The sequence below is a fragment of the Apaloderma vittatum genome, unplaced genomic scaffold (assembly GCF_000703405.1).
Source record: "Apaloderma vittatum isolate BGI_N311 unplaced genomic scaffold, ASM70340v1 scaffold39962, whole genome shotgun sequence".
Taxonomy (NCBI): Eukaryota; Metazoa; Chordata; class Aves; order Trogoniformes; family Trogonidae; genus Apaloderma; species Apaloderma vittatum.
The window spans coordinates 91,683-116,324 of record NW_009706109.1 but is presented as its reverse complement, the minus strand read 5'-3'; the positions used below and the strand labels follow the sequence as shown (position 1 = coordinate 116,324).

The window sequence follows — 24,642 nt, the reverse complement described above, 5'->3', positions numbered from 1 at the left end:
GGCTGTCCTGGCTGGGGAAGTGCTAAAAGCATTTGGCAAAAGGTGTCCTAGGAAAAGGTGCCCTCCTCCTTTAATCTCGTTCATAAATACAGTAGAAGTGTTTTTGTTTAGTCTTTAAGAATCTTCAGGTAAAACCCAAAATCGGCAAGGAGAGATTTCAGCGCAGGGAAGGTGTAGGGAGCTACTCTTTTCCCCTTTTTGAAAATGGACTAGAATGGTAGCAGTTGCACTGTTCTGATAAAAACCACCACCTGTTGCGCAGACATTGGCGTTACCGTACACGCCGTGTCTCACAGACTTGCAGGAATTACCATTATAGTGTGATTAGACATGGGGAGTAATTGTTTTGCTCTCAGTTAAATCTCCCCTGAAATGACTGGCAGTTGCGTTGCAGTAAGAGGTAAAAAGTTGGCTGCAAATGTTTAGAAATCTTACTTCTTTGTTCTCTTTGCCATCTGGCACTCTATTGAAATATGTGGTTAAATGCTATCGGTTGCTGAGTGATGCTGTCTCAGGTCTGGATGCCGCAGAGATTTATGCATTGTGAATAAGCTGATTTCCTTGCTGCAAGCTACTGTTAGGTGCATAAAATGAAACACAGGTGTTTGCAGGATTGGGTCCTCAGTGCTCTGCCTAACACATTATGTGTCACTTTGCAAAGGACATGATGATATCGAAATAGCGTGAAGCATTAGAAATGGAAGGTGGTAATTCAGCATTATTGTTTTGAGTGCTCCTTCGGAAATGCTTGTGCCATGAACTTCTATTCTAGTAGCGGAAAAATGGGTAACTTTTATACTTTAGTACCTCACTGTGAAACTATTGGACTAGAAAAAACAGTATAGCTTTGACAAAAATAATATGAATGTCTCAGAAAATGCCAGTTATAACTGGAAGATACAGTTAAAACAACTTCTCTTGCTTTTAAAAATATACTTGAAAAGTTTGCTCAGACTTTAAAAAATATGATTACATAAATGCTATCCATTCAATGCCACAACTCAATAGTAGTTTATACGACTATAGCTTTTAGAATGTATTTTTGTATTTTACATATTTTTACATGAGATTTAAAATATACATCCAGAATCCATGTTGGAGGATGTTCACATTAATGAGATCTAGAGGAGTTCTCCCGTTCTTTTATAAATGTCTTGGAATGAACAGACAAGAGGGAAGAAATGGATTTTTGCAGCGTTTCTGTCATGGCAGCTTTGATAAATCCTGATGGGGATATGCTGTGTTAGCCTCTATAAAAGCATTCAGTGAGCCATGGCCACTACTCCACAGAGTTTTATGATACATGTAAAATGTAGAACGAAATTAAAAAGAAGCATGGAGGGCTACATTTATCCCTGTTAGACTCTTGTGACTCTAGAGGATTTATGCTGAAGCTGAATTTGACCAGCCTTATTTCTGTTAACTGTAATGTTTGAGAGAGTTGTGCAAACCAGCACATCTATCTTCATTCACAGAAGCACACCATCAAAAAGAAACCCCAGATGTTTCTTCCATCATTTGAGTGCAGTGGTCTTTTAATCCAGGAACATGATAGCATCTGTACAAGAGGTAAATACATATGTCTGGCACCAGCAGTAATTTCTGAGCCTTGAAGAGCAAAACAACGCACACCCCAGAAAGAACAGGACTGTAATCCAGATCAGAATTCTTGTTCTCTGAGAGTGGAAGTGCCAGGCTGTGATCTCAGTCACACAGAGTACATCTGAAATAGCTTCTTCAAAGGCTGTGCTTTTTAAGCTCAGTGGTAGAAGCAAGAGCAGGCTCGGGACTGGGCTTTGAAATCTGTTGGAAAGCTTTGCTTGTGTCCCAGGAGGGGTACTTTGCAAAAGCATCAACCAGGGGCTCCTGTGATTGCTTTTCTAGTCTAGTAACACCAGACATCATTGGAGAAGCAGGAATCAGCGTATGATGTTTTCTCCACGTTACACACCTTCACGTTTGGTGACCTGTCTCACATTTCCTATTCTTGTGCCGTGTCTCAGTGCTCTCCTGTGGTGGTTGCTTTTGGTGGGGTGTACGCTTGCTCCCACAGCTTTCCACTCCTGTGGAGGCTGTTGTCTGCTGACAGCTGTAACCTCTTCACAGCATCCTTCACGTGCTGATGCCTTGTCGTTTGAAGCCGGAGGGAAGGCAAAAGATACTGTTGAAAATCCCTTTGAGCTTCTGCCGAAATGCCGTTTAGGGGATGAATGGTTGGGTTTCTTTGTTTTTCACCTGACTGCCAATCTTGGAAAAAGTCTTCATCAGCTGCCTGAAAGATTATGTCAGTCATAGTAATATGGATGGTATCGCTGTAACTCTTCTCTGCCTGCTTTCCGTTCGTCTAATGAACTTTATTCCAGCACGTACCACCTACCCAAAGGAGCTTTTGCAGCACTGTGACATAGATAAAACAGATCCTTTTGTGAGACAATGAGGTGAACATCCAGCCCTGTTTGCTACTGTTATTATTGGGACAGTAGCTGCATGTCAAGTCTTCCACAACTTTATGCTATCACCTAGTTGTCTGAGTTTAAATTAATTTATTCTACCTCAGTACTCTGGCTTAACCATCTATTCTTGGGTACACTGGGACAGCAAGGAGGCTGTTCCAGCTGCATGTCTGACGACACTGCAGAAGGGAAGTCAGACTCTTTCAGGAGATATGATTTTGCAGAAGTCATAAATCATCTTCTTTCTTAAGTCATAGCAAAACCTGGGGCAAATTCTGGACTGACTTATTCCGGAGCGGGCCAACAAGGTCTTCGTGACTCTTCAAGGCAAATGTTATTGTAGCTTTCAGTCCAACAGTCCAGAGTTTTCTACTTCCCCAACTGCCAAAGTAGGAAACCAAAAAAGCAATATAGTATGAAAAGGCATTTTGTGTTTTACTCCAGCTATATTCCAATAATTTGTCCTATTAATATGCTATTAATGTGCTATGTTTTCATTTGTATTATTACCACAGTGCTTGATTTATTGTATTTTAAGTTTTGGTTTAGGTGTTCTTGTGAAATAAAAAAGAATAATGACTGTGTATTCCTTCCAGAAAGAAACACGAATGCCATATTGTTGAAGAGAATTTTTTTGCAATACTAAGATTAATATATTGGTCATGTGCTGCTATAGATTTAATAGTATACAGATTCATAAAGACATATCTGGATTACTGGAGGAGGAGAACTGCTTGATTTCTGTTCCCTTTCTGAAACTCTTAAGCAGTGAAGCAGAACAAATTTCAATAAAATTGAAGAGTGTCTTTGGAAGTAAAGCCAGGGGGTCAATATTTCACGATGCTGATATAAGTACCTGGTGGTCTTTGGGAATGACTGAGCTGCCGTAAAATATGAATGCTGGAAAGCAAATCTATTACTGTTCTCCTTGGATTTTGTCTTTTTGCTTCTTGAAGAACTACCTGATTGTTACAAGAGTAGTGAGTTTCTTGATGTACTTTTTCGAGATAATTAGGTCTTTGGGAGGCATCTGAGACCAAGATTTTCCCATTGGCTTTTATGTAAATCATTGTTTTGGAGGTTTTTTATAATTATTTTCGGAGGTCACAGTAGTGTAACTTGGGACCATGGTGAAGGCTGAATGGGTTTCGGCAGCTTTGGTTGTTTCCGTAATAGGTGCAAACAGGCAGGTGTCATGAGCAGACCTACAGCAGTGAGCGTGCAACTCTTTAAAAATCACATGGATACACAAAGTAACATTTGGGACTAGTTGAAATTAGGGAAGAAACTGTCCTTGGCTTTAAAGGAGTCAGGAATAACCTGTAATAACTCCGGTGGTGGCTGTAGTTGAAGGCGAGCATGCTGTCTGTGACAGCCTGTGGCCATGTGGCCTCTTCCAGTCCACACACCTGGGGGTTGTCCAAGGCTGTAGAGTGGGAGAGATGCTGAAATCTCCTGATGTCTGAGAGATCAGGATTTTCCAGCAACATACACCAGTGCCCAAGAGCAGGAAAGCACCCAGAGATACCACACTGTAGATCTAGCATAAAAATCTCTTTAAGTGGATCTGCCTAGTTTTCCTTCAGCTTTAATGGGTCTTGTTGTAATTGCATTTGGGATCACATTGTTTCTGGAATGAGTTTACTGCATTGTGCTTTAGCAGAAAGCTTCCCTTGTAAATGCTGACTTGAGGTTCTTTCATAACGATCAAATACTACTATTTCCTCCTCTCATAGCACAAGACTTAAAATATGACTCATCTTTTCATATTGATATGCAGGAAGCAAAGTGTTGGCATGGGAAGAATGAGCCCAAAATAAACCAAGAGCAGAAATCACTCCTGCTAAATTTAATTGCTTTTATGTATGAGTCACACTGATACTACCCTATCTTTCTTTTCTGTATGTGGCCCTTCACTGATGAAATATTTCAATATGTAATGAAATGGAGCATAATGAAATCTTTCTCGTGAGAGCTTGGAAGGCTGTCAGTTTTGTAAGATGCTGCAGTAACTGCTCTAATATTCAGTGGGACCCTGGGTTGATCCACCTCTCGTTACATAGTTGATTTCAGAGTTACACTAAATCATGCAGCAGCCCAGGTGACTGCTGCTTCAGCTGAGCAGCCTGGAGTGAGTTTGTTGAGGGCATTAGAAAGTGGATGGATTCCAGCCTACCCTTTCTGGTTTACTATAATGATTGCTGTGACAGTATGATGGATATAAATAGGTAGCCTTGGAAGAGAATGAAAATTACTTACTCTTCTCTGCCAGCCACAGTTTTGGTCTTCTAACCTGTCAGAGTAAACTACATGTTTGTAAAGTTACGTGTTTGGCAACTGAGCACTGATCCAGGGCTCACTCTATTTTCAGTGGAACTCTGTTTCATGTAAACGTGATTTTAAGTAAAATTAAAGAGACAGGCTTAAGGCACCACTGCTAAGTTCTGAGTGGGACTCTGAACTGAAGTTTTGTTTTCCGTGTGAGCAGATAATGTGTTTTTCTCATAATCACCCTAGAAGATATTATCAATCTGGAATAATTAGCTACATAATCTTGTGCCATTTATACAGACAGATGTCTATACAAAAGACAGATGACAAAACTAGGGCCAAAATCCAACACTGAGGTCTACAGTTTGGCTCTCTAGTAGGTGTAGTAGCATGTACTGATAAAACATGTGTTAACATAAATTAAATGGTATGATCGTTCCTCGATCAGTATATGACTGCAGTAGTCTCTGGCTGCTTCTGTGTGCACTTTGACAACACAAAGATATGAGTGGGGCTATAGACTCCCAACATTCTTTACATTCTCCTTCTGCCTCCTTCTTGCAGAGGTCATGTCGAAATGCACTTATTCCTGCAAGGAGTAAATAGCATTTTTAAGACCTGATTTATCATTAAACAAATATTGTTAAGAGTGTGGGTAGCTTGCTCATAGTAAGGTTATGGTAAGGTCACTCTGTCAGTATTAGTATTTCCTATTTTATGTATTTTTACGTTACAGTAGAATCAAGGCCAACATTTTTTCACATATGCTTTCATGCAAACTCACTGCAAGTAGGCAAGTCCTGTTTGGTGATTTGATTAGCACTGCTGGCACAGAAGACTGTGCCGTGTGTGCCCTTGTGCTCCTTTGGTCCCTAAAGCACGGTGAGATCCTTGTGTTTGAGCCTGACTTTTTGGTGAGCCTCTATGTTAGAAGGATGCTAATGTGAATCTGTTTTGCAAGGTCAAACTCTAGAAAATGCTCTGCAGCTGGGAGGGAAGACAAGCCTGTCTCTTGTTTAGTCGTACCTTGTGAGGAATCTTCATCTCTTCACTGAGTTTAGGGTTTTCACAACAGAAGTTCATAGAAGCTGCTGCTCTGTAGAGGAAATGGTTGTTTTCTGCAGTGACTCAAAGTATGTTGTACTCCATGTAAGACTTTGTTGATCCCCACTACCTGACAGACTTAAAGTATCGATAAAGCACGAGGGAGAAATTGGGCTCTTAGATAACCAAATTCAGAATGGGTTTTTCTGTTGAACAGCCTTATTGTAGCCTACGTAAATGTCAAAGGCAAATTACAGCACATTAGCTATTAGCTTTAATTTAGCATGTTAGTAAAAGGTTTATATTGAAAGTTCAGGGTATTATCTTTAAAATAAATTTTAAAAGACGAATGTAGAACAAGTGTTTTGGGATATCTTAATTAAAACCTTGTTAATAATGAGGTTTGCCAACACTTGTAAAAGGTGGGAAGCCTGAACCTGCTTTCTTGTCCGAGGTTCCTGGTCTGCTCAGTGATACTTTCATGAACTCCAGTTCATGTTTCCCTTGTTTGCCATTTTCTCAGGGCAAACGTAAAAGTCATGAAAAATTGATGGATTAGATTTATTTAGTTGCATAATTGTCAAGGGAAACTAATATATTCATCTGTATGCAGGTATCAAACTGGTTTGCCAACGCAAGACGTCGCCTGAAGAATACTGTCAGGCAACCAGATCTGAGCTGGGCTTTACGAATAAAACTGTACAACAAATACGTTCAAGGAAATGCTGAACGGCTCAGTGTGAGCAGTGATGACTCATGCTCTGAAGGTTTGTTGACTCTCTCTTTATGAATTTTAAATTGATTAGGATGCGTTTGGAAGATATCAGATACCCTAACTTAGCTTGGATTTCTCACAAAACTCCCTCGGTGGATCTGCCTTTACTTTTTGTGCCATTTTGGCTCCCAGCTACTATGCAGCCTTGCAGAGTGGGTTAATCAGGGTGTCAGTCTGGTTGCTTGTTATTTGCCTGTTTTTTATAGCATTGTCACTAGAAAGAAAATTGTTAGTTCATTAGATTCTTTAATCTGCATTAAAGGAAAAAAATTTTTACATTTGTTGGTTTAAGAAAACAAGAAATCTCTTGACTGTTGCTTTCCTCAATGGAAGGGCTAAAGCAATATCATGTCATGAATGAGACTCCGATTAACAAGAGAATATGATTAACTTCAGTGGTGCTTATTATGTGGTAAACTGAATATTATTGTTATTTGTTCTACGTATTTTACCAGCAAATGTCTTCCTTACAAATTCCAGTACACTGAAATTCTCTTTCTTATCCAAAGTAACTAATGCAGGGTTGTTTTTTTTAAATAGCACTGTATATTTTTTAATAGAACATTTGTATGAATTATGCCTGTGGGTACTTTTTTTAGTCAGTTATGACATGGAGATACATCGACGGGAACAAATGCTACAGAACATTGTCAGAAATCAGTATGTGAATTTTTAGAAGAATATGTTTGAATTTGTACTCTGTTCTCTTTGTTCCAATTTCATTTTGTACTCACATTTCTTTGGTATGCACTTCCTTTTAAAAGATTGGTTGTGGGACAATTAGAAGAGTACAGTTTAAGCAAAGATGCTTAAATATGCTCTAGTGTGCGGGAGAACCCAATTTCAAGTTATGCTAGTAAAGATTCGTCTTATTCACACAGATTTTAAAACACTTATCATTGATTTAGGGCACTTCTCGTAGGATTGATTTTTTTCTGCCTGCCTTTTGTTGTTCATGAAAAAATTAATCTGAGAGACTGTTTTTTTAGTTAATTAATTTGGAATAGCTGGAACATCTGAGAACCCTGGGAACTACTGTGGGCAATGTGTGAACAGAAGAAAATGAAAAGAATTGTCTAATGCTGAAGTCTTAAGTTACTGTCTAGTTTTAGTTATATTTACAGCAACTTAAAACATGCAGAGGAAGGCTCTTGTTAAATATTAGGTATTTGTTGCATTACTGTAACTTTGTTCTTCTGTTTTCAGATGGAGAAAATCCTCCAAGAAACCATATGAATGAAGGGGGATATAACAAACCAGTTCATCACACTGTGATTAAAACTGAAAGTTCAGTAATAAAAACAGGAGTGAGACCAGAAACAAGTGCCACTGAGGATTACGTGTCTCCCCCCAAATACAAAAGCAGCTTATTGAATCGTTACCTAAATGACTCATTGAGACATGTCATGGCTACTAATGCAGCTATGATGGAAAAAACAAGGCAAAGGAATCACTCTGGTTCATTTAGTTCCAATGAATTTGAGGAAGAATTGGTGTCTCCGTCATCATCAGAGACAGAAGGCAATTTTGTCTACCGGACAGGTAAGGGATTCTTTCTGCGTCATTTCTAATAGAGCCAGCTTTGGTGGATGGTGTCACTTGGAATGAGTGTCACCTGATTGTGCCTTTTCTGAGAGTGGATCACTCCTGTCCATCCTCTCGTATGAGAGCAGATAACTCCTGTCCACCCTTTCATTTGCTGGAAAAGTTCTAGCTGCAGTATTGAAGTTTAATGTTGTTATTGACCCCTAGTGAAGCTGGTTTGCTTTTTGAATGGGTTTGATTTTTGAAAGGACACTTGCAGACCGTTTTTGCCAGCGCTAAGACAAACCTAAAGAAGGAGAAAACTCTTGAGCATTTGATGACAATAAAGCAGGACTAGAGGAGGACTGAAGTAGTTCATGGTCCCAACTGGGAGGAAGAGGAGGGCTTTGAAATTCCAGGGTGGCTGTTTGTGGCACTTTAATGAGCCATATACCCCCTCCAATGCAGTGCACTTGAACACCTTCCCCAGTTGTACAGCATCTTTTCTGTCCTCAGAGTGCCCTGTCTGGGGCATGGCCCCTTGATGCTCATGCGTCTTTTAGGAATACATGGATTAGTTTGGACCAGTTTCTGCATCACTCTCCAGACACTCTGAGCTAGAGGGCACAGACTTGGCCATCAAATATCTTGGCTTAATTTTTTTTGAAGGGTTACACCTAATTTATTATTTTAATCTTATCAATAAAAACATAAAAGCACGATTTATATCATCCACTGTGTTGCCAGTGAGAGGAGAACACACAGAACTGCCTGGTTCATGGTAGTAAATCGCTGTAAATTGGGGCAAGATCAGGACTTGCAGGGAGCGCTGGAAGGCTCCTCTTGTGAGGCTTGTTCTGTATCTCCCTGGGGACCTAAGGCAAGGGCTGTCCCCTTATCTTTGAAAAAAGTGCAGTTTTGCATCCCAGGCTCTGGACATCTGTGCCAGCATCTCAGGGTTTCCACCCATCGCAGCAGCTTGTTGTGTTGTCCTGGGGCTTTTCTCAAGGGGTTATTCTGCTAATGGCCACCCTGCGGGCAGCATGGCTTTGGGGCTGGATGAATATTGACGAAAACTACTGGAGGGCTTTGTACTGAAGTTAATACAAATTTAGACGTTGCGCTTGGCTCTTTTTGGCTTCACTGGCAGGCAGGTTTGGATGCCCCTTCCTGTTGCAACCTCTCAGGTTTGCAGACTTTTCCCTCTTTTTCCTGGCACATATTTTTCTGTCCCTGTGGAGAGGCCACAAGGATTTCAGGAGGCTGGGTGCTCTGGTGGGGACAGGAAGATGTTGGTGCTTGCAGGTTGTTGCAGGATGACCATGGCAGGAGTGAGAGCCCCACAGAGAAACAGCATCTCGTGGGGAGCAAGAATCATAGAATCATAGAATGGCCTAGGCTGGAAGGGACCTTAGAGATCATCTAGTCCAACCTCCCTGTTTTGGGCAGGGACGCCACCTCTCGACTAGACCTGGCAACACATGGGGACCGATCGGGAATTGAACCCGCGGCCTCGGTGTTGGTCCTTATTGTCAGCACTGCGCTCAAACCACTGAGCTAACCGGCCCCCTAAGAATAATGCACACACGATTAATAAGTTTCAAAATTAACTCTCTCTGTTCATTTAGCTCTTTTTTTTTAATTCCCCAATATACCAAATGCATTTGGTCTGCATTATGGGTGTATTGTCTGCCAAGTTTTATTTTTTAAGTGAAAAGTTACTCAAGAACAGATGCAGCAGCTCAGATATGTAAACTTCTGTTTTTCTATACTTTTATGCCATAACTTAAAAATGGACACAATGACTTTTTAAAAATTGAAATAAATTTGCTACTGGATTAAGTTCTCCTTGCCAAGTTTCAAGCTGCACTGAAAAATAGAGTCTTTAATGAGAAGGCTCAGACAGGCACACTGTAACTGTATGAGTTCACTGGCTGGGCTGGAATGACTAAAAACCCATATATTTATCCCTAAAATTCATAACTGGCAATCCTCCTGGGACTCCTCTTGAGATCGTATTTAAGTCAGTTCTTAAATATCTTTGTTAATGTTTTGAAGTGTTACGGCCTTCGATGAGAACACACCAGCAGCTCTCAAGACAGTTTCATTCTTTTTACACTTCTAAAGCAGACAAGCAGTAGCCTGCTGATAAAAAGGAAAAGGTCATATGCACACGCTATTATTATTTGATATAATCTTCCTGTATATGTTTGTACATTTGGGAAATAATAGGTACAAATAAGGTTTTTGTAAGCTACAAGATTACGGTCCCATTAATGATTTTCTGATGATGTTATGCAGGAATTGAGCCCTTCACAAACAAAGCAGATATTTTCGTCTTATCATCCATTCATGAAATCTACTTACAAATATATGAAATTATTCAAATGATTGTTGGATAGGAAGAGATAAATAAAGACTTTTTTTTTTATGTCTTTTCTCAGTAATTTGAATACCTGGGATGGCAGTTCTCAGTGCAGTCATGCAGCAGACCCGTATCTGTGTTTTCAAAAATAACTACAATTCATTTTGGTTAAGCAAAATAACAGAGTATGGCTGACTGTACCACTCACACCTTCCTGTATTTTTAAGTGAGATATCACCACTTACAAGGAGCTCCCTGCTGCAATTTTTTGTTAAGGGAAACAGCTGATTTTTGAACAAAAGGATAGAAGCAGAATTATGATGCTTTGGTTTATGAAGACATTTTAAGTAGTATTTCAAAAAACAGAGTGAAAACTGATTGACATTTTATTTTTGAGAAACGTTTGACGAGTTTGCTGTGCTCCTAAGAGCAGGCAGTCAGTGGTGTTGAAGAAAATTCTTTTTTGTTCTTCCATGGAAAAGCAACTTTTCGTAGCAGGTCATAAGTAGAAAGCTTACTTGCTGGTTCTGGTTCATGTTGTGGGACGGACCCTGATTTCAGATACATCAGTGTGTCTGGAGCGACTTGCTCGCCCAGTGCCCGGGGTGAGTGTGGCCGCAAGCCTCTCCACAGTCGGTGCCAAATTATGGGGTACGAGTGCAGCGTCTGGTGACAAAGCCAAGAAATCGCAGTTTAAGTTTATAAGGAAAATGGGTCCTACAGTTTCCCATTTCAGCCATTAATGTGCTTATAAACGCTGGACCATATGCTCCGTGCAACAGGGAAATCCCATGAAGAGATCGAGGAGAAGCTGTGTAACTGATTGCCTGCAGAGCTCTGCACCGTTCTTGCGAGCTGGTGGGAGGGGGCTTTGAGCTGAGGGGCAGGAGGAGCAGGCACTGGGTCCCTGGCCAGTTGTGCCCACCTGGCTGCTCCGTCCCATTCCGTCCCAGCTGCCAGACCTGGGAGCCTCGGGGAGAACGGAGCAGCCAGGGCCGCGTGCGACCGCGCTCGGATGTGTCACAGATGTGAGCGTTTCTGCCGTAAGCTGATACGCTTATATATATAATGTGACATAGGCGAGTGTGTTCACTTAAGGCAGAAAATCTCAGTTTGGATTAATCCTGGTGAAGGTATAATACATAAATATATATAATTGGTCAAATACGTGTCTCAGACTGACCGCTGAAAGGCTTGGTTCAGTGTTTTTGTTTAGTTAAAAATCTATGTTGGAGAACAAGTTTTCATTAACTCCTTGGCATGCTGTCATTCACAGCAGGTTCGCTGTGTGACAGGAATAACTAAAACCAGACTCGCCTATCTGTATTTGTTGTACAAACGCACGCAGGAACAACCGTCCGACTGCAACAAGCGCTCCAGAAATCTGTAAGGAAAAGATCTAATAATGTTTATAGTGAGGCTGGACCTAAATCTAAAGCAGCAACGTCAGTCCTTGGTTTACGGATCACTAAAATTCTGACTTTTTCTGTAATCACGCTGCGGCGCTCTGCGAGTACCCTATCGTCTGTCACCTGCGGAAACAAAATGCTCTGCATCGTTATAGCTCAAGGAAATGAAAAATCCCAACTTTCTGGGATATCGCTGTCTGGTGAGCTGCATTTGGTGAACTAAAGCAAAAATTAAAATGAGAGAAAGAGAGATGAAATGGCAGGACAGGGAGTTTTCTAACTTTTTTCTGCAGGCAGGTTTTCATTGATTTCACTTTATATGTTACTTAGCTCAGTAGAAAAGCCAGAACAAATTGAAATAGTAAGGAAACTAAAGAGTTTCAGGCCTGGAAATGAGAGTGGCTTTTAAAAAAACCTCTTGAATGACTGGCTGATTTTTGAAGATGTTTGATCTCTATTTTTAGCCATTTGTACTCAGGAGTGTGCTCTGTTTCTGACTTTTTCATTCCTACTGCCTTTTTCTTTCCTCTTTCCTTCCTTTCATTCTTTCATTTGGACCCTATAAAGTTTGTGATTTATAAAGCATGATCCTGGGTCATGTACTGCAGCACGTTGAGCACCTCTGATGAGACCCTGAGCACACTGCAGGATCAGACCCGCATTCATAGAGAGCACTTTAAGGGTATAGCCCTGCACATAAGAACTGTAGAGAGACGCACACAAGCTGCAGAACAGTGCTGTGATTTTGTGTGGTCCTTGCCAACTTTTTCCTTGCAATTTAACATTTTTAGAAATTAACATGTAATTTTAAAATGAGCTATAAAATTTAAAAGCCTAATATGAACACAATGGAACCTGTTTTCAGAAATAACTCAAGGGGCCTGCAAAAACCACTAGTACTGGTGACTTTTGCAAGTTTGATCTAAATGGTGCTGGAGACCTTGGGGATACTTTAAAATAAATGGTAACCTGGGAGTGCTGAACAAGGTCCTTGTTGCAGATCCTAATGTCATCCAGAAGTTAAATGAAAAGGAGGATGTCAAGTACAGTATTAAATGCACACAGCAGCGTAACTGCAATTTGAAGGTTACAGTTTTAAGATCATATTTCTGCAGGAATTTTATTATTATATGACCTGATTCGTCAACACTAAATAGCATGGAATTGAGGAGAGGATTGCGTTTAATTTGCTGTTCTGTTGTTTTTTCTAAAGAAAGATTAAAAGGAAATGGCTTTACTACAGGGGCAGCGTCCAGTTTAATACACCAGATGTGACAGCCCAAACTTGAGAGTTTTAAAGATCCGTCCCGCTGCCCGCCAGTTAATTTAGTTGTTCACTTTTTGCATTTCTTTCAGTTTGAAAAGCAAAACCCAAATAAACTGTTTTAAGTCCCTTTACTTTCCTAATTTCTCAGTATTTAAGCTGCAAGGGGAATGGGTCAGGATTATTTCTGTGCAACTCTGGAACACTCCATGCAAACTGAACCTTTTCAGTGGAAGGGTAGCAGTTTCAGCCTCTCTCAGGTAGAGAAATGGAGGGAAGGAGGGCTGGGAGCATCGGCGGTGCAGTGGGCAGAGCACCCTTCCGAGAGCACTGGTGCCCAGGGGCTGCCAGTGGGCAAGGGAGAGCTTTGCCAGGAGCGGAAGTGGCGCTTCTGGCAGCGTGAGTTTTTCTGAGCCATTTCTCTCCACTCCCTGCTTTTAATGGTCAGTTTTGTGGGAAAAGAGAGTACTTGTTTTCTCACAGGTGCTGGGTGCAAATACTGTGCATCCTTGTTTTATCTGTTTGTTTTCAGATGCAAATGGCTGAGAACGTTTTGGGCTTTTTGTGTGTGTGTTTTTAAACCCAAATTCTTAAGTATTCTGGAGATCGGGCTATGTGTGGGTCAGATGTGCTTTTAATAGCAGCGTGTTTGCGGATATTATTCCAGTGTAATTACTGTGGAGAGCCCACGGAGCAGGGGAAGCATGTATGCACCTTTGCTGCTGGTGATGTCGTGGCAAATTTTCCATGTACTTGGGTGAAAACTAGCTCAGGCCACTTGTTTGGTCGCAGAGTATTTTCTTCAAGTCAGTTTGCTTCAGGGCAGCACGTCTCGGGACTCTTGACAGCTTTATCATTGCAGAGAATGAGATGTTCTTGCATGAACAATTTGAAATGGAAAAGATGACAACATCTGACCAAAAAATCAGAGAGACCAAAAAAACCAGGGGATCAGCCATGTTTCCATGGCCACAGGTTGCTGCTGGCCGTGCCGGTACAGCGGCCTGACTCTGTTTCTCTGAGACCATTAAAATTTCCCCAATGCAAAATATTCGCAGCAGCAGCCAAAAAAGCAGCAGACCCTTGCGCTTGCCCAAGACCTCTCTCAGACACAGCAGGAAAAATGTATGGTGCTGTCACCGATTGCTAACAACCTTATATTTTAATACTCCTTTTTAGAGTTAGCCAGTGCTCCAGGCCTCAGCAAGAGCTGTTCCCTGGCAAGACTCGGGCCTCATTCATTTAGCGAAGGTGTGTGTTCAAAGAGAAAGAAATACTTATCCCCATTTTCCCATTGTTCACAGTGTCTTTAGAATTATGCTTGGTCTTAAAACCTGGGGCCAGCTCAAATGTGAATGTTTCAGGAAATTATGTGCATGGAAAAGCACATGATCATAAATCAGACTGTTTTCCAGTTTTAGCTATAGACTGCATGGCTAGTAATGAATATAATAGGGAAATTAGTATGAAAATTAGCAGTTAATTTAAGGAGTATTTAAAGAGTCTGTGAAACTACAGCTTGGGAAAACTGATTTAGTGACATGGATGTGATTCCTTCTCCCACTGCCTGAGCAGGATTTTCCCCAGCAGCCAGTTTTCTGTGCAGATCTCTTAGAGCAGAAACATGAGGATTCTGTGTTGCCTTGCGGCATGTGAGCTGGCCCCTGCACTGATCCAGGGGATCCTCAGCCTAGCAAACGCCGGCTGGCTGCAGCCACTGCCACTGCGAGCGGTTGGATGTGTTGCAAAGGGAGGAGGGCAGAGTGGGGTTCAGGGGGACATGACAAGACCACATAAATCTGGGGAAAGCCCTGGTGTGGGAGGAGCATGGGTTTGCATCTTGCGGGTTGTCCCCTTAGCCTGACTGCCCTGTGCCAGGTTGGTGTGGGAGAAGGATCCTGCCGCTGCAGTGTTCCCCTGATATGCTTCTGGGGGCACGATGAGGGTGTATCTGCTCTCACTTCTACTGAGGAAACCTGGCAGCAAAACATGACTATCAGCTGTGCTGAAGGGGAGATGTAGGTCAATGAACAGTAAAAATATGGCACAATTTTAAATTTGAAAGAGAGAGAAAGAGAAATAAAACACGAGAGTGTTTGCATAGACACTAACAGGGTGTACTGTCATCCTGTTAGTAGTGGCTTTGAAATCACACACTTAAATTTATATATCACTGATGGGAAAGTGCTTTTGAGTGCAAAGCTGTGGCTGGAGGCAGATCACCCCAGTGCTGGTTGTGAGCAAGACGTGTGCAGGCTCCATCACTGAAATGTGCCTCCTGTGCTCCTCGGGGCTCACACCGGTCTCTGGCTGGCTCTGCCCCTGCACAGAGACATCTGCCTGTGGCACCTGCATGGAGAAAAAAGAGAAATTACAGGGACAAACTCTGTCATCTCCTTCATGAGTAACCGCTGTCTTTGGTGGCACTCACCAACGCACGAATCTCTGTGCAGCGCAGCAAAGTCTGACCGGGAGGGGACAGGGTGCAGGAAAGTCAGGCACAGGCAGGACGGGGTAGTAGCAGGAGGCGAACGAGGGTTGGACTTTTCACATTTTGGGGCAGTAAATGTAAAGGAATGGCAAGCCCATAAAAGTTTCACTTCTCTCTGGAAAAACATCTGAATTGAAACTTCATACCAGGCATGGGGTTCCTACATGTCCCAGCCTCCTCCTGCTGCTGGGGAGAAATAACGTGACTTTTTGTAACGTCCTGTTAGATTCTGCTTGTAGCGCGCAGCGTTGCAGTGCTGCTGCTCATGTTGCTGTAGTTAGGGCTGTATCTGTGTTTCCATTAGAACCCTTTTAATCCGCAAATTTATGACCCAGCTGTAAAAATTCAATCCAGACTGCAACTTGGCATGGGCAGTGTTCGTTCTCCCATCTGTGGAAGGGATTTAAGCAGGTACATCCCAGTAATAACCATCCGAGTTAGGCTTGTAAATTTGGAGCATGATGAGTGCCGAATAAAACTGAGCTTCTCAGTAGTCCTGGAGTTTGAGGTATTTTATGCCCGTGGTGAGACTAGTGGAAAGCAGCTTGTTTGTATTCAGTAAATAAGGAAAAAGTTTTGAATTTTTCTGCATTTGCTTGCATGCACAAGCCCATGCATTTTCCTTACCATGGCAATATTTTAATGGAGATTGCAAACACTTGAATCTGCAGGGTCTTGCTCTAAAATAGGGTTTGATCACTCCCAGGTAGCGTAAGAAATTGTACTTGTGCTGATATGAACTACAGAATCTATCTATTCATAGCTATAAAAAAGAAATTGAAATAAAAAGAAGATTTTTTTTCCTTTTGAGTGGCATTTTTTTTTAGATTCTTCTTATGATGTCTTCAAAACTGATTCAGTGTTGAACTGCAAAATTAGTTTTATTCACTGTAACTTCCTCCCATTTTAATTTTTCTTTTCTAAAAAGCTGCACACTGAATGTATGTGCCTGACCAGATAGACTAGTAATCTTATCTGATCCAGCAAATCCTATTTCCCTTTGCAGGTTTGTGGTTTTTGAAAGTCATTCTGTAATTTAAAATAACTCCTTTATGTGTTTAACTGAAATTTTTTAGGTCATTTGTCCGTAATGTGAATACCAGAAATGTAATGATGAAAGCAGTTTAGCAAGACCAGACTTTCTGATCTCCCGTGTGTAGTCACAGAGAAGCTTTCGGGAGGGTTCTGGCACAATTTGACAAGGGGGTTGAAGGGATCTCTAGATGGAGTAAACATTAGTCTGCAGATGATTTTATATCTGATATTCAGAAAATATGGGGAACCTGTGGATATTGTTTGTGTATGAGATTTTTGCCATCTTGGTGGAAGAAGGGGAGAGCTCATAAAAACACCTGTTCCAGAAAAAGATCTGTCCTATTATTCATCTGTAAATTTCAATTTCTAATTATCCAAAACTGAAGAGCAGAGTTAGATTTAGTTTCATCCACTTCACTCCAAACTTAAAGATTTGGGTATGAGATACAAGGGGTAGATGTGGAAATTATCAGTGATTAACAAAGACCATTTGAGGTCTTTTATGCTTTATGACATTAAATTGGCATCAGATGCCACTTTAGATCTGTTAAAGGAGAAATATGGCCTAACAGTTAAAGCACACAGAAGACTTGTATATTATGAGTGAGGTTTATGTGAGCTATAAAAAAAAAAAAGAGGAGGAGTTTAAAGCAGGAAAGTAAGTTGGAAAAGTAAACTGCATTGTAGAAAATCTGGAAAAAGTAAAAACAGTTCTAACAGAGATCAGATAAACAGCTACAGCTGGAACAGCTGAAAAGAAACACACAAAAATAGGTAAAGCAAAATTCCAACAAGCCATGAAATGTGTTTTCCTTAGTTTTTCACAATGGCCTTGAAACCTGATGTTGGAGACTCTATCTCTGTTGTTTCACTGATGGCCAGAAGCTGAGGTTATGATGACCAGATCATTTGGTATGGCACTGACATTTCAAGTTAAAAGGGATTGCCAAGACTCTCAGTTATGACACTAAAATATACCGCTATTCCTAGGGCCAATTTTCAGTCCCTCCCTCATGCCTCCACATTGATTTAGGCAACAGATGCATGAAAAGCAAAGCAACATTCAAAATAATCCCTTAGCTGAAGCTGGGGGAAGGCTGGCTAGTGGGCTGTAGCCAAAATTCCTTAAATGTTACTATGTTTTACATTTCTAAATGTAAAAACTTTCTTTCCAGTGTGAGATACCAGCCAAATGTCTTAGTTAAGGTATCTCAGAGTGAGAACTGGCACGTGGCCCTCCGGTCGTTTGTGGGTATTGACAGATTTACACCGTCGAAGATCAAATTAAATGTTGTCGGTTTCTCCATCTCCCCTTTACTTTGTCAGGCTTTTTTTCTCAGTTACTATTTGTCAACTCAAATCCAGTTTGCTGGAAAAATGAAGGCTCTTCACGACCTGGCTCTTCAGGAGTGAATTGTCTCAAATTCTTTCTGCTAGCCAAGGTATTTTGTAATGCATTGCAAAACAGCAGCAGGATTGCTCTCCTTGCACTGGATGTACTTTGTGGGCTAGACACTGTGGGCAGTTTTAATGAGATCTTGGTGTGCTGGAGAATTTGTCTCGGCCGTTGACTTCAGGGAGACTTTCGTTCCAGGTCCCTACTCTTCTAATGACTCTTCCCACCCCAGAGAGCAGGGTCCGGCTTTGCCCTGTTGTGGGCTAAACCCTGGGGAGCCTGGACTGGTGGCAGCGTGGGAAGCGCGTCTGGGAGCTGCTATGAAAATTAAATGGTCTGCTCCTGACTATTAGTGGTGGCTTTGCACTGGAGAGGTGGTGGATTGCCCGTTCCATGGGCACACTAAAATTCACTGTCCTGCTTTTTTCCCCTCTCACGTTGTTTAGCTGGGGTAGCTGTTGATTACTGTGTCGCTAATTCATTTCCCCTGGCTTATCTTCAAATAGGAGCTTCCTTCAGAGGGCAACAGCCTTTGTCCCTTTATCAGAGAAAGCTCTGGGTGGCCATAGCACTATTTGTGCCGGCAGCAAAAGCAGGGACAGTAAGAGCCCAGTGCAGACTGTGAGACTAATCTTAGCTGGGGGGTGTGGGTGCTGGGTGAAGCCTGGAGCCCATCCCTGACTGCAATATCAAAATTGTATTTGTTATGGGCTTCCTAATTATTGAATCCCGGTAGTACTGTATGTTTAGAGCCACTTTTCAAAGTGAGGAGAACCCCAAAAAGCTGTTCTGCTCTGGCTAGCTTCAGAGACTGTAGTGGTGTTTGTAAACCATGCAATCTTTCGTATCTGAACATACACATATATATATATTTCCTCAGGGCTCTATTACAGTGAGGATATCTGTGGAATTCAAGCCTGCTGCCTTTCCTTTTTGCTGTGTTTACTCCTTCAGTTCAGAGCTGTGCAGTAGTTCACCATGGCAGTGAACTTTGCAAAGTCAGACGAAAAGAGATTCTGCCTTACCGGCAAATGGTGAGATACCTCCCTTTCAAATCCCATGCCTCACTGAGGTGCTTGCTCCAGCTTGTCCAGCAAAGCCCAAAATCCTATTCATGGAAGTCAACAGAGAAGGCAAGGCTGCCCTGCCAGTATTGATCCCAGTGATCCTTTGTTATATGCAAATTTTCAGTCCTCTATACCTCATTCCACTCACTCAGATTCACATCCCTGAATCTCTTTCCTTTTATTCCAAACTCCTTTCATGTCCAACTCAAAGTGCCTTTACTTTCACCTTATAATTGGTGGACAGGCACTCAGGTATGTTTTAAAACCAAGCCTTTGGAAATGCTTTATATTGGACAAAGCAAAAATCCAGTGTGCCAAGATCTGGTCTGGTTTTTCAGTGTTTTGGCCCCAAAGCACCCTACATGGTTTGATACGCAATGTTCATGTGTTTGCAAAACTTTCCAAACTTCATTTGGCGAGCTCCAGCTGCTTTCAGTGGGATCTTTGCTCACAGATCAAAGACTGTGACCCTCGGAGAATGTAAGTGCTCATATTTGGGTACTGCTCTTCCTTCATTCTTTGCACAAAATAGGAAAAAGTGAAGGCTATATTCAGCCCCACGATATTGCTGCACTTACTGAGGTTTGAGAAGACCTCTCATCAGTCTGTAGGTGTCGTGGCTGCTCAGAGACACCAGTTCCATGCCCAGAGCAGCAGTAACACCCAGCCCAATGTGAGCCCACAAAAACCCTCTCCTTGCCTCATGGCTGCATCATCTTTCCATCCCATCCCAACAGCCTTCAGGCAGCAGCTCCATGCTCCCCACTGGACCAAAAGGCGTTTAATGGGGGATGTGGGGCCACGTTGGGGCAAAGTCGGCATGAGCCAGCAGCTCCTGCCCACCCTCACCCGTGGAGAGTGTCCCACCACGCAGCACCTCTTGTGTACAAAAAACCAGCCCACGGCCCCGGCTGGGAGCGGGAGGTCTCGACGAGAAGCCGGGTCTGGGTGAGCCAGGCAAAGGGCAGCAAAGGAGGGTTGGAGCAGGGTGTCTGACGGGGATAGGGGAGAGAGGTGGGTTTGCACTGCCCCTTGGGGTGCGAGGGACGTGCGTGCCACGGGTTATCCGGTAACAGTGTTCACCTTCGTCCTTGGCGAGCTCTGCTCCATCCGAGGATTCTGCTCCCTTGGCCCCTGTGTGTCTTTACAGATGGATTAAGGTTTTAGGAAAGTCAAATGCCCTGAGATCACGGATGCAGGGTAACTGTTTATAGAGGAGAAGAGGAGGGAGAAAATCAACAAATTCCTGTGATATATTGTATGTCATCTGTACGTGACACTCTGAGACCTTCGAATGCTTAAACTAAAGACCTAAATATAATTTAGTTAGTAAAAATATACCTTAGTTATAATAAAATGATAATAGTGGAACTTGGCAACAGAGCAGCTAATAAATACTACACTTTTGAAATGTGCCTGCGATCCAAGTACATACTCTTTTACTGTGTAGTTAAAGCATGTGGCAGGACATGCTAGACCAAGATTTTCTTTTTGTCTTTCCAGTGGAAAACTAAAGTTCTTTGTTTAAGTGAAGCCCATTGGGAATTTTTCTTAAGTAAAACAAGGAGCTAAAGAATTCCATTCCTTTTTGCCAACTTTTTTTCCTCCTTCAAGCCAAATTATCGATTAATGGAGCATTCTCTGAGGTCCCTTCCAGCCTAGGCCATTCTGTGATTCTATGATTCTATGATTCTATGATTAAATATCAAATACTGCCTACTTCTATTCATACCCTTCTTTACTTAGGCTCCTTCAGTTCTCATTGATGCTTAAAACATAGCTGAATTAAAAGATGAGATACTTTATTGGGAAAATACTACCCTTTCTAAACCTTTTTTGGCCTTATAAAATTAAAGGTCAGTAATCTGAAAGTCATTAAATTTGCATACTTAATCCTATTTCTGATTTTTTTAGAAATCTATCAGTACTCCTTTAAGATCATCTTCTTCGTGAGCCTCATTCTTTGCCTTCCTCATTAGCTGTCTCCATTTTGGTACCCTATCGTTTTGCCAGCAGAGCAGCCAAGTGAATGCTTGACCATATTTTTGTCTGGCTCTAGTGAAACCGTGATCTGACAATAGAATACTTTTCTCTGGGTTTTCCTTCTTCGCCTGGGGAACCATACTTCAAGGGCAACCTGCTTGTCCAGCATATGAACATGTGGAAAATCCACTGCTATGCACTAATGATTTTCAGATGGGCAATTGTTGCTGAAAATAATCCCAAGAGCAGCAGCTTCTCCATTGTAGCACCTAACTGCTTGGGGATCGCATTGCTCCTAGCTGATCTGGAATAAACCCTTTGCATTTATGTATGGGGTGATGACATTTGCTGCACCACACATATGTAGCAACGAAATTTAGGGGGAAAGGAGGTAAAAGTTACAGCTGAGGTTCTTTTTTTGGCTGTTGCGATGTGCATCAAAATCTGACACTTATTTTAGCTTGAAAGGATAAATGTAGGAAAAAGTCGAGCTATGCCAAAGATCCACAACAGCAAGGCAAGAGCACCCTAAATATTGTCCACAAATTAATAGCTTTCAAACTTTTGTTTTAAATATTTACAGGGAGATTTGTCACATGCTGAGAGAGAGAAGAACGAGTTTTAAATTTTAAATCATTTCTATTACTGCTCTTCTCAGAATATGCATTCTTTTTAAACAACTTTCACTTTTAATCTGCAATTAAAGCCAAAGTTTTCTTTTAATTTTAAAAGCTTGTCCTTGGACTAAAATAACATGGAACATTTTTAAACATTGATCCAAGCTGCTGTAGATACATTTTATTTAAACCACAGAGCCTGAAGTTGGATTCCTTGCTTTGCCAGATCGGCTACAAACTGTAAGTGTGGCAGTAATGACTGTGGAGTCCTGGATGCTGCACTACCAGTGAGGAGGGTTGTTTTTCTGGAGTTGTTCCTCCCTTTGGGCCCTGTTCATGAATGACTTAATCTCTGTGTATGATCAAATGTCATGCAAGTTACTGTGCGCAGAAAAATCAGGGAATGCTTCTCTTCCCCGCGTTCCTTACATGGAATTGTTGTGCCTGCGCGGCAAGCGCTTGGAGAGCAGTAAGGGTGGGAAGCGAGCAGCAGCAAAAATACACGCAAAAAAACCCCAACCACCAGAAGCAATATAAAAAGAGCGAGACAAAAGAAAACAGAGAAAATTTTGAAAGATTGGGTGCAAAAGTTGGATTGGGCTGTGCATAGACAGCTCCAGCTTGCCCAGGCAGCACCAGCTAGAGGGGAGCCAGGCTTTCGACAGGGGGGTGTTACAGGGATAATAACATTCACCATGAAAAATACAACTGTTCCCCAGTATTTTCTGTGCAGCGTCGGCCATAAAGATGATTTGCAGTGCATGTTTCTCTTAGCTTGTTTCGTCCTGGAAAACAAACATTTACTGTTTTGCAGGGCAAACCTTGACAAGTTCAGGGTATCGGTTCTTCTTAGACTTTTTATCTTCTTGACCTAATTGTTTATGTGGTGTAATTCTGTCCTTGCACAGGATGTTAAACCGCCTCACTTGAAGCCAAGACAGATCTTCATTAGTGGTGATATTAATTACATGATGCATGCCATACAAGGGACTTTTTTCTTGAGTTGTTTTGGTATTTTTTTATAAGTCCAGCAGAATACAGGGGGTGAAGTGATGTGTAACTGTCTCTGTGTTTGTACAGACCTCTTGCCTAGTCTTTTACATTTCAGCGAAGTTTTTGCTTATGTTAGGTGCCGTTCTCAGTTAAGAGTCAAGAAAGGACTTGTATTACCCGAGTTGTTTTTCTCATCACCAACACCCTGCGGCCACTGCATAAAATTCTGTGTCTCTCTGTGCCCTGGTGTGGGGACAGATTGCTATAGCAGGACTCCCACGCCCAGCAGTGACTGGAGGCAAATGGGGAATAACTTGACTCAGGTGCTGAACTCCTCCAGCTGTCAATGGGAGTTACACTTGTTTGTCTGAGACAATGACTGGAATAGTCGTTTAGCTCTTTTAGAGACCCTTTCTGTCGCTTTAGTACTGACAATGGACTTAAAAGATGTGCTTTGCTTTTCAGGTAGGTTGTGGCTGGAATATCATTTTAGCTCTAGGAGGCAAAAGATAGAAGGAAGGCCTGGGAGTGAAAGGAAAAAGGAAAACTCACAGCCAGGAAATAAATACAGGTGGGAAAATAACAGAAATGTTTGGTAGATTGTAAAGACAAGGGAATGCTGGGCGAGGATGAAAAAGAGGGAATGCAGAACTGAGGACAAGAACAAAAAGGAAGAGGAAAGGGGACAGTGATGGAGAGGAGGGAAGAGGACAGTAAAGAACAAAGGAAGGTAAGAAGAAAAAATACTGGGGAAGTAGATATGATGGAAATACTGATAGGAATCTGGAGTGTAATGAGGAAAGGCTCTAGAACAAGTTAGAGCACAGTAGGAGAGTCTAGCGTTTTTCACAGTCCAAAAAGAGAAGTCTGACATTTTCCTTTTCAAAGTGTTTGAGAAATGAGGGTAGATAAGCATTCAAGATACTGCCACTCTTCTTGGAATGTGCCTTTGAATCTAATTACTATGTCGTGGCATTTTTTTCCAGTTACACAGGCTAAGAGCAAATATGCTTCCAGCAAAGGGTATGACCTTGCTTAGAAAACAAAACAAATTAATCCAAACTATTCCTCAGAAGTCAGAGAAAAATCAGAACTTAGTCTGGGGAATACTCTAGTTCTGGTGACAGTGGTGGTAGCAGCAGGAGAAGCTGTTTGTGCAGGATGTGTGAATATGTATTTCCCAGTTTCTTGATGCATCCACAATTTCTGACAAAGCTGGGCACAAAAGTAAGAGGACTTTTCATACTTACGCTTAATCATACCCAAGCCAGACTTTGGTGAATCCTACCAAGACCTGTTTTGAAAACTGTAACTCATTTTCAGGCTACTGTAAGACAGTTTGGCCAACTGTGGAGGCTTCTCTGACCCAACATTCCTGAAAGTTTGAACTTCTCCCAGGTTTACTACTTCTTGTAAATTTTTCAGATCAGATATTGGGTTTTAAAATTTTTCAAGTCATTGTCTGTAAGTTGCAGGCAGAAAATCTTCCTAACGTATTACATAGTTGGCTGAGGGCAATGTTTTTGTGCTCTTCTGAGATGAGTATTGGTCAGTAGCATAGAAAGGACAGACCAGTAGTTTGATCCTGCATGGCAAATCCTGCATTCCTATATGGTTCATGATGTATATGAACTTAAACTATGTCATGCCAGATCAGATTAAACATAAAATTTTCAAGTTCAGCAAAAGGTTTTGTTTCTTCTTCCCTCCTTCATTTTTTAAAGAAACAGAATTTATCTGAATTAAAAACATGATTGGTGATGACGAGTGGGTGGTTCTGTTTACCCTGCCACATTATATAGTACCACTTTTACTCCTTGTTTGGATAGCAGTCACAAGACCCAGATATCAAGCTGTGAAAGTATTTTTCTTGCAGCAGCCTTTCTTTTTTTGGCAGGCAGCGGCTTTGGAGATGTCTCGCATTTTGTCATGTGATTGGACTGCTGATGAGGTCT

The 24,642-nt window shown here is 41.7% G+C and overlaps 1 protein-coding gene across 1 annotated transcript in view; it reads left to right on the top strand.

Moving 5' to 3' along the window:
- The window catches only part of MKX (mohawk homeobox), a gene marked incomplete at its 5' end in the record, with an annotated part of 42,014 nt that overhangs the window by 277 nt on the left and 17,095 nt on the right, over positions 1-24,642 (top strand). Inside the window, 2 exons of the mRNA XM_009865649.1 lie at positions 6,382-6,535; positions 7,750-8,085. Coding sequence (XP_009863951.1) covers positions 6,382-6,535; positions 7,750-8,085 — 490 coding nt within the window. The remainder of the gene's footprint in view (positions 1-6,381; positions 6,536-7,749; positions 8,086-24,642) is intronic.